The following is a 16263-nucleotide window of genomic DNA, read 5'->3' on the forward strand; positions in this document are numbered from 1 at the left end:
CTGACTATGTCGGCTGTGGATCCCGAATCCGCCGAGGACGCCTATGCTAGCGATGACTACGAGGCAGAGTCGCCTACACGCTCACAACGATCTCCAAGCCCATCTCTAGCCGCCGAGCAGCAACAGCAGACGTATACATTTGACACCGACGCGCTGGAGGATGATGAGAGTGACTCTGGAGCCGTGACGCCACTGCCCAAGACCACCAAGTCCAAGCGCGCTCGATCCCCTCGTCAGCCCGACACTATCAATGGTCGTCACCTGATGGACAACACGCCGTGGACTTATATGGTATTAGCTTTGCAGGTCCGGATGCTGCGGATCCCCGTCTCGGAGTCTGCCGCTGTTCGAGAGTTGAGGGTGTTCGCCACAATAGACAAGCAGGCGGCACAGTCGGGAGGTTCGAGGTGGAAGCAGGAACTGCAACCGACTGGAGGCTCACCGCTTCGCTCGACGACTCGGAGGAAGGGTATTAAGAAGAAGCCATTGCCGACTGGTGGGCGCTTTGACGCGTACCGGCGTAGCGGCCTGATCGAAGATGCCAAATGGGTGAGAGGCGACGGGAAGCTGCAGTGGACCTTTCCAATGGAAAAGTTCCGTCGGCTGAAGGCGTATGCTCCGAGAATCAAAGCGTTTGTGTATGGCATTGGTGGTACAGCCACAGAATATCACTCACAAGCACAGATGGAGCACCTTGCTCGACAAGAGAGCGATAGCTCGATTACGAGCTTTGGGTGGTTCTTCCTAGATTTGAGGTGCGATATTTCATTCGTGGGATATATTTGTTTCGTTGGTACAGTGCACTAATGACATTGCAATCGTTGTGCACTTTTGTAGGACTCCGGATTTGCCGGAGCGGTGGTTAAAATTGCAAAATTCACCTTTTGGTGGCGAGGTTTTGATCTCCAGTACCTTCTCACCTGGAACATCCTTACCACCAACAGCATCACCAAAGTCCTCTAAAACGAGATTGTCCACCAGTGGGCGGCAAGAGATTTCTACGACGGCGCCTGTGAACCGAACAGGGACGATGTCAACACCATTGGCAGTGGTTTCGAGTGAAAATGGGGACTATTTACAAATTGGAGACAACAATGGGCAGGATATATTCGTTCTCTCTGTCTTCATCCAGGCAGCGCTGAACCTTTCGAAAGTCGTTGAAGCCGCTATCGAGGAGGACCGGGAAGCGCTCGAAAGAACGGGATTCTGGCTCAGCTACTCACTTTTTGACGTCGTTGTTCAGACCGACGTGTTTTATAATCTCAGTGTTGCCGAATTTTCTCCTATTCGTGACAGTTTTCGTGTCAGAAGTAGGTTGAAAGAGTTGGCACGTTGTATCGGGGATTTGGCGTGCCTTACAGTGTTCATGTGCACGGAAAATCGTGTATTAGCAGGAGTGGAGATTCCTTTGACCCCACTCTTGTCTAGAGAATTGTTTTCAAGGTCAGATAATGAATTGGATCCAGGCGATACATCTGAAATTGAAGGAACATTCTCGTTCCCTGATTTTGATGAAGCCGTTGTCACTGCCTCGATTACCATGGAGTTTGTGGAGTCTACAAAATCAAAATATGACAGATGTACATTTCAACGAAAGTCTGAGATTTACAAACGTCCCGATGACGACACATCCACAACCCCTGTGTTAGAGCAAGAAAATACGGTGCAGGAGGCTTCAACAATGTTTTCCACTGTCGAAGCTAGTCCTGAAAAAGGATTGCAGGTGGAGTCTACAAAACTCCACCTTTTAGAGAAAGAAAACACAGTGCAGGCGGCTTCAACAATTTTTTCTACGGTCGAGGCTCCTCCTGAAAAAGGATTGCAGGTGGAGTCAACAAAACCAACATCTGATGCGTCTCAACGAGACGCTGGGATTGACAATCTTCCCGGCGACGAAACACCCATAGCCCCTGTGTTAGGGAAAGAAAACACAGAGGCTTCAACAATTTTTTCCACTGTCGAAGCTGCTCCTAAAAAAGGCTTGCAAGACAAATCAAGCAGCTGTATAGAACGAGAGACCGAGGAAACAAAATTGCATACACCTTCAGCGAGACAAACTTCCATGACCGAGGTCTCTGCTGACAACTCACACCCACACACTGACGAGGAAATATTTAATCGCGCCCGCGAGCAACAAAAGGAAGTTGCACAACTCAAGGAAACCTTGGAACAAGCAAGGAGTGCATGGAAGCAGGAGCAGTATCTCCAGCAATTGCAATGGAAACGTCGTTTTGCAGAAATGGAGAAGGCTAGAATGGATGAACTAGAGGAAGAATGGGCACGCCGTGAAGAAGAGCGAAGCAACTTGCTGAAGTCAGCGCAAGACGAGTATCATCGACTTGAGCAAACGCTCCGAAAATCATTAGCCGATTTAGAAACGCGAGAACGCCGACTGGCCGTGGCTGAAGCAGCTCTAAAGCGAGAGCAGGAGGCTAAACGCGACGAGAACGAGTTTTTGCAGCGGCGTCTTAAAACTGAGCACAGCCATACGTTGTCTGTGGCGAAGAAGCAAACGGAAGCTTACGAGCGGCGGATTTCAATGCTAGAGACGCAGCTAAGTGACGCAGAGAGGCGAGCCAAACAAGTTGAGACGGATTTCAATGAATATCGTCAGCAACAGCGAAAGCTCCCCGAGTCTAGGTTGAGGGAAGAGATCGCGGCACTAAAAGGTACCGTGGGTGAGCTAGAAAAGCATAAAATGGTCAAGGAGCGCGAGTGCGAGGTTGCAGAAGCGAACGTGCAAAATATGAAGGGTCAATTGGAGCACATGGCTAGCTTGCTTGCCCAAGAAAAGAAGAAGCACGAAGCACGTGTTGTTGATGAACTCGAGAAGCTTCGTGTTAAGTACATCGCCCGCGAGGAGAAGTACGTGTTGGACGGTGATCGAGATGAGTTGCGTGCTATCAAGCGGCAGCTTGACGATCTCAAGGGATTCAATCTGCGTGGTGACAGCAGAAAACGACGCTCACGTAAGCATCGCTCGCCATCACCACACTATCGCCATGGTCAGCAGTGGCATACACAAAGTCGTCATACCACAGCCACAAACCACACTCCCTTAGCAGGTCAACCGTACGTGTACCAGCACCAAGCATCAAGTTCATTCTCCGATCGCGCATCTAACGGTGGAAGTGGTGGGGAAGATCATTCTTATATCGAAACCAACCGTGCAGCTACAGACCCACTTGATGTATTCCATCAAGTTCAATCCCAGACAAGCGATCACGAAGGCGAATCCATGCGTGGGGGTTCAACTGAAAGCGGTAGTAACTTAGGAGCCTCGATACATTCGTATGGAGAGCCTCCCGATACGGAGCTTGGGCGACTACTTCGTGAGCGGAAGTTGTTACTGGCTAGTGGAGCTTATGACGAACAAAGCTATCTGGTACGCGAACTCGACCGACTTATCAACGTCACGAGGGCAAATGCTGAACACCAAGGCTCTATTGCACAAAAGCGATAGATCAATTCAATTTCAGTGCCTTGCTCAACATTTGATTTTTATTTTGTAACACGACAAAACTAAGACGGCCCTAGGCCTTGAACTTTTCAAAGGCTTGGTTTAGCACAGTAAACAGCTCCTTAGCCTCAAGCTGCTCAGGAATCGTGGCCCCGCGAAGTTTGTCCGGGTGGACAACTCGAATGATGTTCCTACAAAAAAGCAATATACACGAAAATACGAAGTGAGAAACAGCCATAGACAGTACTAACCAACAAACAGTTTGATCGCACCGATAGGCCTTGCGCACTGTATCGTCGTCCGGGGACTGCACGACCATCAGTTGACACTTCTTGAGCGCATCGTTCGAAGAAATTTGGTCCAAGGTCAGGATCATGTGCAAAAGTTCTTTGCCAAAAGCCCACATCTCCACTCGCCGATGGATATCTCCTCGGACTGCGTCTGCTTCGTCAGCCTCTAATTTCTTTTTCATCTGCAATTCGTGTCGCTCGCGCAAGCGCGCTTGCTGGCGGAGATACAGCTCTGTGTCAGCCATGGTAGGCTCAGGAGGCAATGGTGGCATCTCAGAGAGAGGTGGTGAACTTTCTTCCTCTGCCTCGCTTTCTGACGTTTTACTTTCACTTTTTCGCCGAGGGTTACGATTAGGTTGGCCGTCAGCACCGATGCTGTCATCTCCATGAGGCCGCGGAGGATCAGTAGGATGTGCTGGTGGGGAGACCTGCGGCTCCTTTTGTTCTTTCTGCTGCTGCTTGCTGTTCATCTGCTGCCGCATTTGGGAAACACGAACCGCCTTCATACTTGCGGGTCTCCGCCTTCCATTACGTCGCGCCTGCTGCTGCTTGCGCTTACGCTCACGCTCCTCCTGAGCCATTTTCTCCCACTCCTTCTCGTATTCCTCCTTCTTTTTGGTCTCTTCATGCTCCTTCTCCTGTTTTTGCTTCAATTTCTCGTTGCGCTTTCTTGCACGAGCCTCCATGTACTCGTTCATGCGACTTTTACTCGTACTGTGTAAATTGTCACCTCCACTCATACTTCGACTCTTTTCTCGCCTCTTGGAAGAGGTAGGAGAGCGTGACGAACGCTTAACATGGCTATCCAAGCTGGCCTTCCGAAGTTTTTGGTGGACTTCCGTTTTAATTTTACCGACCACTTCGTTATCATCTTCATCAGAAGAAACTGAATCGGACGACGACGACGACGACAATTCTGACAAACGTTCCACCTGCTTAACATCCAGATTCGGAGGTTGGATCTTTTCGACATCAGGCTCGTCAGAATCATCTTCCGAGGAGGATGACGAAGAAGATGGCGATATTCCACTGAGCGTTTGGCCTCCAGTAGTAGTTGGCGCTTGTCCCCGCGTCTTCAACGGATCTGCGAATCGGGTGGGCAATTGTGTCGGTTTGTCCGAAGCCTCATGCCACCTTTCAGCATCGCCATCATCGTCTGATTCACTTAAGCTGCTCGAGTCTCCATCAGCACCTGCATCCGAATGAATCAGCTGGGACGGGATATCCACGTGGACAGGAAGGGCAGCTGCCACGGGGGTAGTGTCCTCGTCTACAGTCACTGGGGGAGGAGGCGGTGGCGGTGGCATTTCATCATCGTCCGATGAGTCACTCGAAGATGACTCGCTGCCGAAAATGCTGTCACTGGATTCGTCTTCATGGTGAGACGGGGACTTGGCCACGTACATGCGAGGGCGTTCCTTCAATACCTTGCTGTGCGCAAACCCTTGACGCGGAGGTAATGGTGACGCGAATCCAGTTTCAGCTGTCGCTACTCCATCCGTACTTTCGTCTTCAGACTTTGACATGTTCAAGCCATTCCGAGGAGAAGAACCCCGCTTGAATCGAGACGAAAGCTTCTCGAAGAAAGTCACTGATGAACCAATGGATTTGCCGTTCCCCGCAGCAGCCTTGTCGTCTACTGACTTTTCTGGGGGCTCTAATGAGGTTTTGATTGTCTGCACTGATGCAGCTCGGCGTTTGCCATCTCTCAATGAAAGCTTAGGATTATCGTCAGTGAAACTCGACGCCGAGAAACCTCGCGAGCGGGTACGGCTTCGGCTCGGACTCGATGCTCCACTTGCAGGAGAGGTTACTCCAGTCAGAGTTGGCGCAACTGTTGCTGGTACCGCCGCTGCGGTGGGACTGGATGAAGAGGAATCGTTGGCGGCTGCAAAATCAAAGCTTGCTAATTCTGCATCACCAATCACCGTCGCCACACTATCTCTGGGGTTAGCAGCATCCCCTCTCGCCTCTGAAGGCAACGGATCGGGGAAAAAGCCCACCGATGCCGCAGTGGCCGCCGCAGTCGTGGCACCGACAGTCGCCTGAAGAGCTGTCAACTGTTTGCGAAGATACTTTTTCTCCTGCTGCTCCTTCTCAAGCTGGAAATTGAGTCCACGACTGATCGCCTCAGCATCTTCACACCGCTTTACCAGAGTCTGGTATTCATCACTGGCGACGACCTGCACCGCGGTAGGTTTTTGGTGTACTGTGGCCGCCAACTGCTGCTCCACTTCTCGCAGCTTCTTCGCCAACGCTGTACTTTCAGCCTGCTGTTCCCGAACCTGCGCCTCCGCAACTTGAAGCAGCTTGTCGTGCTTTTTATTCTGCGTCTCCATCTCTCGTTGCACCTCCTGCTCCTTCACCTCCCACTCTCGCCGCCGCAGTTCCTCCGCTGCAGCAGCATCTGCCCGCAGCTGGTCACACTGCGTTGTGAGAGCCGCCAACCTCGCCTGCATCTCGGCCGTCTGCAGCTCGTACTGCTCCGAGTGCCGCGCCATCTTCTCGCTGGCCTTCATCAGCTGCTTGTTGCGCTTCTCGATGATGCGCTGGCACTCCTTGGTGCGGATGGAGAACTCTTCCTTATCCTTGTTGGCCTCGCTGAGCCGCGCCTCCAGCTCCTCGGCGCGCTGCTGGGCCGTCTCCAGCTGCGCCCTCAGAGCCTTCATCTCCGACTGCTTCTTGCTCTGCCGGAGCTTCACGCGCTCGTGGAACGTCTCGAGCGAGTCCCCGGCGTCGTCGTCGTTCTCGAACAGCCCCTTCCTCTCCCCCGAGTGTCCCCCATTGTCCCCCGCGCCGACAGACGAGCTCAGCGACGTCGCGGACGTGGAGAACATGGTGCGGCGGCGGAAGTCTCCCCCCGACTGCGCGTTGGACGAGCGGCTGCGGCTCGCCGCCCCCAGCAGCGGCGGCACCGCGCCCACCCTCTGCCCGCCGTCATTCTCGCCGTCGGACGCGTCCGAATCGCCCGAGGAGGACGAGGAAGACGAGAAAAGGCCGCCGTTGCGGCCGCGACTGCTGCCGCCCGCCGCGGCGCGAGCGCTCGGGAACAAGGGGCCGTCTGGGCACAGCGAGAGCGCAGAGAGGTTAGCAACACGCAGGGGAAGCTGGCAACGGGGCTACACGCGCGCACCTTTCGCCCCGGGGCCCACCGTGGCGCGCCGCATGACGTCAGCACCAAGCTCGAGCTTTGCCGGATTGCGTCTGAGAACTGAAAACGGGGGACCAAATATTTGGGTGTTCTCAAAATATAGTACCACTTTGTATATATATTTTTTGTGACATCTTGGGAGCGGATCGAATCTCTTCACTTCACTAAACGGGTCAGGTGATCTAATTGGCGCCTAAAAAGTGCAACCGTTGCAGATAAAGCGATGGTGACGGTGAGTGCGGCGACCTCCGACGTGGAGAAGCTCAAGAAGAAGCTGCGCAAGCGCGTGACGCAGGCGCTGGACGCAGTCTGCGGGGAGTATGCGCGCGAGCAGCAGCAACGCGCGCCGCTGCAGCAGTCGGACGTGAGCATGGATCTGTCCTACAGCAGCTGCAAGAAGCTGGTGGCCTACATCTCGGACAACATGGCCACGTCGCCGGGCTTTGCGGAGCAGATGGACCGCATCATCCTCGCCTGCTTCAGCGGCGCCTCCAAGCGTGTGCTCAGCACCGTCGCGACCCAGGAAGTTTGGTTCCGAGCCGACGAAGAGGAGCAGCAACAGCCGCAGCCTCAATTGGAGGAGGGGGCGCCACCGCCAAGAAGTCGCGGTCGCAAAGGCCCTCGGGGCCACGAGAAGCCTACAGACAAAGCGGCCACTGTCGCTCTGGACGAGCCCGTCATCAAGGAGGAAAGAGTTGAAGTGAGCACTTCCGGTGCTCGAGGTGGGACTCTCCTTGCAGACGGTGCGGGGCTGGAGAGTCGCGAGGTGGCAGGCTCCTTGCTGGCAAAGCGGCCGAGGAGCAGGACTAGCAAGAAGAAACTGTCCACTAAGAAATCGCTGCAGGCGCTGGTGGTGGCGGAGCCGAAGACGGCTATGGCGAAGCGGCGCGTGGACACAGCGAGCTCGGCGGAGGAGAGTGTTGAACAAACTGGGACGGAAACAGACACGGACGAGGAGCGAGAGGAACGGAAGAGACCAAAGAAGAAGGCGACCACGCAAAAGAGGACGGTTGTTCCGGTGGAGGACGAACAAGGACTGCTGACGTTCAAGGAGGCTATTGGCGAGCTGTGCTACCAAGAGCATCGCACTCCCGAGCAGACCGAGTTTTTCAAGGAGCGCCTACGCAAGTCGATCCAGTTTGTAGACGCTCTGCTGTGCCGACCGCCTCCAGGTAAAGTATGCACGCGAACTTGCAGCAAAATCCGGGGCTCCATGTGCAACAACACCGTGCCGTGTGAGGACAAAATGTGTCGTATTTGGCACGATGTCGAGGCGCACACGGATCGCTGTAAGAACCAGAAATGTGAGTTCAAACTTCGAATCTTAGTGCGAGAAACGATGCACAAACTCCACAGCAAGCAGTTGGAGATTAAGAATGCCAGCCAGAAACTGAAAAAGAAGAATGCAGCCTTGGACGACCTCAATGCCACCGAGCTCAGCGAGCCGGGGACATTCGCTGACGCGATCGCTACGCTCGAAAGCGAGATTGAGAAATTGGAGCAAGGGCTTGTTGGCGATGAAGCCGAAATGGCCCAAATCAACGGTACTCTCGAAAAGTACTGGACGACCTTGAACGAGATCGGGATCGAGTCGAGACACGATGAGATCGACAACTTCCCAGAGTTCGTGACGCACTATGCGCTCAAGAAGAAGCGCAGATAAATGGCTGGATTTACCCGAGCCAAACTATTCTGCAGGTTAGCGTGCATATGTTTATCGCCATTGCTGGCACAAGAATAGTGTTTGGCTATTTATTGGTGCATTTAATAAGAACACTTTTGTGACCATTATTTGGCTCACTGGAGCCCATCAGGTGAAAATGCCGCATCAACACTGTTGATGATGGAGCATATAGGAGAGCTCCCCTTCTAAGGCCACCCCGTGAGTTCTATCCGTTTTGTGGTTGGCACTTTGCATTTTGCATCCAACAGCCAACATCAAAACCTCTCCCAGACCAAGCGATGACATTCCCGCTGGCCTACCGCGCATACCAGTTCGAGAGCTACGGCCCCATGGACGAGACCCTGTCGATCAACTCGCATGTGCCGCAAGAGTCATTGAACCCCAAGCAAGTCCGCATCAAGATGCACAGTGCCTCGGTGAACCCAGTCGACTACATGATCCTGGAATTCGCGGGCGAGGCATTCCTGAAGCGATCGCCGTCCGAGAGCAAGCCGTTCACGATCGGCATGGACGGTGCTGGCGAAATCGTGCAATGTGGTAGTGAAGTAACGGGTCTCAAGGAAGGCGATGCAGTGTACACCATGCTGCCGTTCAGCAACTTTGGGTCGCTCGCCGAGTTCGCTGTAGTCGACGAAGAATTCGTGTCGCTCAAGCCTTTCAACCTGAACTTTGACGAGGCAGCTTCTGTACCACTGGTAGCGCAGACAGCGCATCAAGGTATGTTCACGCACGCCAAACTCCAGAAGGGTGAGACTGTGCTCATTCTCGGCGGCAGCAGCTCCGTCGGTATGTACGCTGTGCAATTTGCGCGTGCGATTGGTGCGCGAGTGGTAACTACTGCCAGCGCGGAGAAGACCGAGTTCGTGAAAGCATTGGGTGCTAACCAAGTCATCGACTACAAGACTGAAAAGTGGCAAGAAGTGCTGACTGCTCACTCGGTTGACGTGGTCTACAACTGCGGCATGGAAAATGCAGCTTGGAACGAAGGCGCTCAGGTGGTCCTCAAGAAGAACACGGGCCGCTTCGTCACGATCCTGCCGATGACTCAGCCCATCCAAAACTCAGAGTTTGGTGCGAAATTGGTCGGCCACGTTCACGTTGTCCCCTCCGCCAAGACACTGCGCGAGATCACAAAATTCATTGAAAGTGGCAAGGTGAAGCCCGTGATCGACAGTGTCTATCCCTTCGAAGAGGCTTTCGACGCTTACGAAAAACTCAAGACGCGGCACGCTCTGGGCAAACTGGTAGTGCAAGTAATTCGGCGCTAGAAACGAAGTAACGTACTGTACCCCTGGACCGGGAGATACGTGAAAGCTTCATTCAACACATGTAATCACAGTTTGCTATGTTGGCTTTTGGAGCTGTTTGACGTCCTTTTTGTATCGCGATGTGCAAAAAAGTAGAAAACCACAGAGGCAAAGAAAGCGCAAAGTTGAGAGAGCAACGATGCGAGTGGCGAGCGCGGCGACGGCGCGTGTTGGCGGGCACGACGGGGCTCCTTGCAGCAGCAACAGGGCAGTAGTGGCGGCGTCAGCGGTTTCTGTGGCCAATCGGCTGCGCGAGAGTTTGGCGGAGACCACGCGGTTGCTCGAGGACTTCGAGCGGGAACAGCAGCAGACAGCAGACTTGGACACGTACAAGAACAGCTGCAGGCAACTGGTCACTTACATGGTGGCGCAAATGGACACGTCCCCGGACTTTATGAACCAAATGGAGCAGGTTATCCGCGCGAGTTACAGTAACTCCGGAGGCTTTACGTTGAGCTCAATGGTGACGGGGTCGCTATGGGTGCGCTACAGCGGCTCCTCACAAAGTGCAGACACCGGTGCCCAATCTGCGTGCGGGCTACAAACTCCAGCTCGTCAAGGACCTGCTTCTATCAAGACAGACACGCCTGTGAATAATGCAGTGACCGTGACTCCACTTGCAGTCGCCAACGCGAGTGTGGCTGGGTTGAGACCGACGTGCTCCCCGCACGTGGATTTAACTTCTACCCCACCTACGGTGGGAAGAGTGGGCAAGCGTCAGTCGAAGACTCGGGAGAGTCAAGAGTCCAAGCGCCCACGTCACATTGTGGCGCGGAACCTGTACGGAGCAGGAAGGTTGGACTGCGAGGAGAAAGACGATGAAGACGCGAGTGGGCTAGAGAGTACGAAGGAGTCCGAGACCGAAACAGAGACGGAGACAGATGATCAAGGATCGAATCAACCAGCGCAAGCAACACACTTGCAAGCTGAGGGTAGCGGCGCGGGGATTGTGTGGCCATGTGCTGGTGGTGATCCTACGAATCGAACTCCGGCTTATACGCAGCGTCTTAAGACAGCCATAAAGCTGGTGGATGCGGAAAATTGTAATCCACCCTCGGGAATGGTGTGCACACAGGGGTGCGAGCGTGTTCGCTCACGGATGTGCGAAAGCCATCGCAACCAGGGCGGCAACGCAATGCCGTGCCACGACGGGATGTGTTGCATTTGGCGTGATATCGACACACACACGGTGCGCTGCCAAAACTCCCAGTGCGAGTTCAAGAACGGTGTCGGCTTGCGTCAGACAATGCACGACATTCAACAGAATGAGCTGAAGCTCGAGGCGACAATCGATAAGCTACTAGCGACCAGAGTAATGCTTCAAGGTGTTGTCGCTGACTCGGGTGGTGCTCCAGATCGCTGTGGAAGATCAGCTTCTCAGCTTGAGAGTAAGATGAAGAGACTGGAAGAGAAACGCACCAAGCTGGAGGATGCTGTTGCCTTCCACAAAGAGAGAGAACGGACGTTTAGAGATGACCTTCACGCCATCGGAACAAACGGTACGTCAGACGAACTCTCCAGCTTCAGGAGCCATTACGCGAAGAGGAGATTGAGGGAATAGGTGACGAAATATGTGCTTATGCGGTGTTTGGTATGTATTCATAAAGAAAAAGCGTGGTTTGAGTATGGCTTACAGCTTCTTGCGCTGGTGGCTTCTAGTAGTGTAGTGTGTGGCAAAGTCCGGGATCTTATCGAGTTTATCTGATTGGGTATCGATGCCAATGCTACTCAAAGTGGCCCAATGCTGTAGTTTTGTGTCGAGTAGAATGAGCAGTTCGCCGTTCAAGTTCTCCAAGTCGTGCTCTAGAGTCTCGATCCGTTTAAACGCCTCTGCATTGCCAACACTGACCCTCTCTTGATTACTGCGTCTCGTTGGGGACAGAAGATCTGCTTTCGCGCGCTTTAAGACGTCAGAGGCGCTAGTAATCTCTTGCTGCTTGTGCTCGATGAGGTGCATTGTTTCGCGTAGAGTGACCCGAGTTTTGAACTCGCACTTCTCATTTGGGCAAGTCTCGGAATGGGTTTCTGCATCGTGCCAGGCATGGCAAGTGGGATTGATGCACGGTGTAAACTCGTTGCACAATTGCGCACGAATTGACTTGCAGTCTCTTGAACATGTGTGCCCCGGTGGAGGCTTGCATAATGAAGCATCCACAATCTCGATAGTGTCACGAAGACGTGTCTTGAATTCATTGTTTTGTTCAATTGACCGCTTCTTGATACCACAAAGTTTGGCAATGGGATCTGCCGTTGCGAGAGCGTTATCGTCTGCTTTCGACGCTGAAGTGTCGGAATCTTCAGTATTGGCCACCACCAAACTATCCAGCATGGATTGGAATCTCACTTTTGCCACCTGCAGCCCATAAACTTCGTCACCTGCTTCCAAATCCTTCGCCATTTTACGCAGTTCCACGTCAACAAGAGAATTGTATCCGCTCTGATCACGTTTTTCGTCCACGGCGTCAGTTTCTGTTGATGATCCAGCATCTTGTTTTTCTTCCTCATCACTCTTGTATCTTATTCCGACGGTATTTCCACGCCTCTTTCTTGCCGGTACCGTTGTCTTAGCTGTCTTGATGACTGCCTTTTGTGCAACCTTAGAAATATCAGCACTAACAGGCGTTACGATATCTTTCCTTCGATGAGCGTCTGTATTTGTCTCTTGTGTTGCATCCTGTGTAGTCGTAGAGGCAATGTCCACTGCTAAAACGTTGTTACCGGTGGCTTGTTCATTCTTCGCCGCGGCTATTGTTTCTTGTGTGGTGGTAGGAAACGCAGTCGGCTTAGCTTTCTTCTTCTTAACATCGTCCTTGCTTGCAGAATACTTGCTTCGCTGACCATTCTTGACTCCATCTTCCGAATTATCTGATTCTGTAGAGCTTTGGTCTAAAGGTGGGTGTTCTCGTCGGGCTCGTTTCGAAGGTGTCGCTTTAGCCTTCGGTCGCTTCCTTGTCACCAAACGTTTCCTCCTCCCCCACTCTCGTGGAAGCGACACAGCTGCACCATTCGAGCTTTCTGCTGTGCTCTGGGAATCCGTCTTAACATCAGCCTTAGACCCACTGGGTCCCAGTTGGGGTGACTTCATCATTTCAAGGGCTGGTTGAGGAGCTTTTTCATTAGTCCGGGGTAAAACCCCAGAAGTGGTCGAGTCGGTAACAGCTCCGTCAAGTCTACACTTCGCTTCAGCGACTTCTGAGTCAGTAGCATCTGCCTTGGATGTCTTTCTTTGGGCAGGAACGTTCTTCAATCTCGTATCATCATCCGCTTTATCATTTCCCAGCCGTACCGCAGGCTTTGCCTTAACAACTTCCGACACCACCTTCTCACCTTTAGAACCCACCGCACCCACACTCTTCTTCCTGTCATAACTCTTAACTAGTTCCTTGGCATCTTTTTTTAAGGGTGCATCCGCAGTCTTAACAGCCTTCTCCTGCCCCGCGTCATCAGCTCCTGCCTTGTCACCCACGTACTTCCGATGGAACCACAGGTTCTGCTTCACCACCGAATTGAGCACTTCGACCGGTGCGTTGCTCTGGTAGGCGAGAATGATGCAGTCCATTTGCTGCACGAATCCTGGGGACGTGTCCATATTGCGCACAATGTACTCCACCAACCGCCGGCAGCAGTCGTAGTCTGTTTCGTACGCCGACACACCCACCTGCGGGCGGACCGCGGGCGGCGACGACTCCGGCGGCTTCAGCTCGTCCGCAAACGACCTACACACGTCGTTCACCGCCTGCGCCACATGGCTTCGCAGCGAGCGCTTGAGCTCCGCCTTCAGACGATTCACCACCTCCGCCTCGGTCATGAGGATATTTTTTTTTCTTAGTTTTGGCCAACTGAAAACCCAAAAATCAGAACTCTTGTTTTCGTTTTTAAGAAAAACGAAATAAAACCCACGGGATTTTTCTCCCCATTCGCAAGAAAACCCATGGCGAGCGAAATGCAGCCACCCACCACCAACGTCGGCCTGTTCGCTGTCGCCGACGAGCCGGCGCTGCCCGCAGCGTCCGAGCCGCCCGCGAAAAAGCGCAAGTCGGGCTCCGGCCGCAAGAAAGACGCCGTCTGGGACCAGACCACCGTGCTCTCGGACAAGCGCGTCATCTGCAACCGGTGCGGCGCGCTGATCCACCGCTACGGCGTCGCCAAGGTCGAGCGCGTGCGGAAGCACTTCGAGCGCAAGTGCCCAGGGACCCGCGAGCCGACTCCGACCGCCAGAGGCGAGGAGGCTGTGACTATAGTGACTACAGAGACCGTCGGCGCGTCGGAGAGCTCGGACGCGGCGGTGCTGCTGGGTGCAGGCGCAGGTGCAACTACTGTGGCGGTAACAGACGCGTCCAGACACAGGACCAGCAGCTACGGGAGCAAGAACGGCGCGTTCAAGCGCAAGTTCGCCTACTGGTTGTACGCCACGGGCCAGTGCTTCGACAACGTTGAGAACGAGCTGCTGCTGGGTGCTCTGAGGGTGCTGCGAGGGGACGTGGCGCTACCCACCAAGCACGAGCTGGAGAACGAGCTGCTGGACCTGGAGTTCACGGGCTCGAAGAACAAGGTGACGAAAGCGATCACCGCCAAGAAGTGCTGCCTCACGATTGAGAACTGGGTGGATGCGGGCGGGTGCAGCGTCACGACGTACGGGGTGGTGAGTGAGGGCGCGCCCTACTTTCTTGAGGCGAAGACTGCGGCGACGCAGCAGTTTAGTGGGGAGCTGTTGGTTGGCGAAGTGGAGGCGGTGATGGCGAAGGAGAAGAAGGCTGAGTTCTACGGGATCGTGACGCCTACGACGTCGACGCTGTCCAAGTACACTCGCGAGAAGATTATGAAGAAGCACCCGCGGTGCACGTTCTTCTATGGTTGTGTGTGCAACGCACTCACTTTGCTGCTGAAGGATGTCACCAGTGTCCTCCCGTGGCTGGAGAAGGTTCAGGCTTCTGTGGCCGAGCTGGCCGATGTGTTTCATGGAAACCACAAACTGCAGGTGCTCATGTCCGCCACGGATAGCAATCCGCCAGGGGGGGTTCCGGACTCCAGTTCTGTCTGTGCTGTGCTGGATGCTGTGCTGAAGCACGAAAAGGGGCTTTACACAGTGGTTGCGCGTCGAGACTTTGTGGATGCAAGTACACCAGTGGAGCAGGAGAAGCTTAGGCGTGTCCAGGACTTCGTGCTTGGCGAGTCGTTCGTCCAGGACCTGATCAACGCCCTTGCGATTCTGCGTCCTCTGCAGCAGCACCTCAAGCATTTCCAGGAAGATCGACCCCCGTTGTCGCAGGTTTTCCCGTACTTCGTGGAACTCTTAACCGTGTACTCGTCGATGGAGTGGCTCAGCAAGAAAGAGAAGGCGCTCATCACCTCATGCGTGAGTGAACGGTTCAATGCTATCTACGGTGATGCTCATGGCGTAGCGTACTTGCTGGATCCGCTATACATGGGCGAGGCGTTGGATGAGAGGAAGAAGCAGGAGGTGGAAAGCTTCATTGTTCGCTTTTGCGAGAACGAGGGCCACTCTGTCGATATCTTCTCCCAGTTGGGAATGTACAAGGGCATGGTGGCCGAGCTTAAGCAAGGCAATCCAGCGTATTGGCAGCTGGTGCAGTCGGGAGCTGTGTCGCCGCATGACTTTTGGATGGAGCGTCGAGGGCAGTGCCCGCACCTGCATCAACTAGCTGTGGCAGTGTTTGCGTTACCAGCCGCGAGTTCATCTCCCTCTCCGTCTCTAGCAGTGCAGGGGTTTGATGTCACTTCGCGCTTCAACAGGACATTGAAACCGGACCAACTCCAGAAGCTCATGCACGTATACTGCAACTCGAGAAGAGAAGACCATGAGTCAATGCTCTCGATTCCTCAGCAGCTGTAGTACGGGCTAGTAATGTCACATCCGGTTTGATCCACGTGAAAGTGAAAATAATAGTAGTAAGAAACGAACTTGTCTTCAAGTTGCATTAACCCCGAATCTGGCATACTCTATCACTTAGTTTAGATCCTGTCATTTTCGTTTTTCACTATCGGGAACGAGCGGTGATGGCTTCAATGGCGTCGAGAGATGCGGGGGTGGCTGTAGTGGACCGCTGGACGGCGGAGCTTCACGAGCGTGTAGCCGAGACGTTGACCTCTGTGTGTGGGGCTTTTAGGCAAGAGCTGGAGCTAGCAGCACAGCCGCCCGCGCCGCCGACTGCAGCCCAAGTGGACTACGACACGTACAATGACTGCTGCCAGAGATTCGTGCAATACGTTGCAGCGAATATGGACACGTCGCCGTATTTTACGCAGCAAATGGACAGGATCATTCTCGCATGCCATAGTAACACGTCAGAGCAGGTGCTGGGATCCTTGGTGACTAAAGATGTGTGGCTCCGTCCGAGAGGGAAACTCCG

At 53.8% G+C, this 16263-nt stretch overlaps 7 protein-coding genes across 7 annotated transcripts; 5 read left to right on the forward strand and 2 right to left on the reverse strand.

Annotated features, from left to right (window-relative positions):
• Positions 1–6: 6 nt before the first annotated feature.
• Positions 7–3123, forward strand: IUM83_00639 (Centrosomal protein; the record flags this gene model as incomplete). The annotated part of the gene is made up of 4 exons (XM_067924424.1): positions 7–755; positions 838–908; positions 2238–2969; positions 3086–3123. The coding sequence occupies 4 exons, from the start codon at positions 7–9 to the stop codon at positions 3121–3123; spliced, it is 1590 nt and encodes a 529-aa protein (XP_067788694.1).
• Positions 3124–3533: 410 nt separating this feature from the next.
• On the reverse strand, positions 3534–6917 carry IUM83_00640 (Auxilin-related protein 2; the record flags this gene model as incomplete). Its single annotated transcript, XM_067924425.1, has 3 exons — positions 3534–3651; positions 3733–6811; positions 6884–6917. The coding sequence occupies 3 exons, from the start codon at positions 6915–6917 to the stop codon at positions 3534–3536; spliced, it is 3231 nt and encodes a 1076-aa protein (XP_067789118.1).
• A 207-nt stretch (positions 6918–7124) lies between these two features.
• On the forward strand, positions 7125–8564 carry IUM83_00641 (uncharacterized protein; the record flags this gene model as incomplete). Its single annotated transcript, XM_067924426.1, has 1 exon — positions 7125–8564. One exon carries the CDS (start codon positions 7125–7127, stop codon positions 8562–8564), a length of 1440 nt encoding a protein of 479 aa, XP_067789119.1.
• A 299-nt stretch (positions 8565–8863) lies between these two features.
• On the forward strand, positions 8864–9853 carry IUM83_00642 (Quinone oxidoreductase protein; the record flags this gene model as incomplete). The annotated part of the gene is made up of 1 exon (XM_067924427.1): positions 8864–9853. The coding sequence occupies one exon, from the start codon at positions 8864–8866 to the stop codon at positions 9851–9853; it is 990 nt and encodes a 329-aa protein (XP_067789120.1).
• Positions 9854–10031: 178 nt separating this feature from the next.
• IUM83_00643 (uncharacterized protein) lies at positions 10032–11597 on the forward strand (the record flags this gene model as incomplete). The annotated part of the gene is made up of 3 exons (XM_067924428.1): positions 10032–10734; positions 11248–11391; positions 11500–11597. The coding sequence occupies 3 exons, from the start codon at positions 10032–10034 to the stop codon at positions 11595–11597; spliced, it is 945 nt and encodes a 314-aa protein (XP_067789121.1).
• Positions 11598–13056: 1459 nt separating this feature from the next.
• Positions 13057–13700, reverse strand: IUM83_00644 (uncharacterized protein; the record flags this gene model as incomplete). Its single annotated transcript, XM_067924429.1, has 2 exons — positions 13057–13062; positions 13179–13700. The coding sequence occupies 2 exons, from the start codon at positions 13698–13700 to the stop codon at positions 13057–13059; spliced, it is 528 nt and encodes a 175-aa protein (XP_067789328.1).
• A 123-nt stretch (positions 13701–13823) lies between these two features.
• Positions 13824–15746, forward strand: IUM83_00645 (putative Transposase; the record flags this gene model as incomplete). The annotated part of the gene is made up of 1 exon (XM_067924430.1): positions 13824–15746. One exon carries the CDS (start codon positions 13824–13826, stop codon positions 15744–15746), a length of 1923 nt encoding a protein of 640 aa, XP_067788490.1.
• Positions 15747–16263: the final 517 nt, after the last annotated feature.

This window comes from Phytophthora cinnamomi (assembly GCF_018691715.1).
Source record: "Phytophthora cinnamomi strain GKB4 chromosome Unknown Contig53, whole genome shotgun sequence".
Lineage (NCBI taxonomy): Eukaryota > Oomycota > Peronosporomycetes > Peronosporales > Peronosporaceae > Phytophthora > Phytophthora cinnamomi.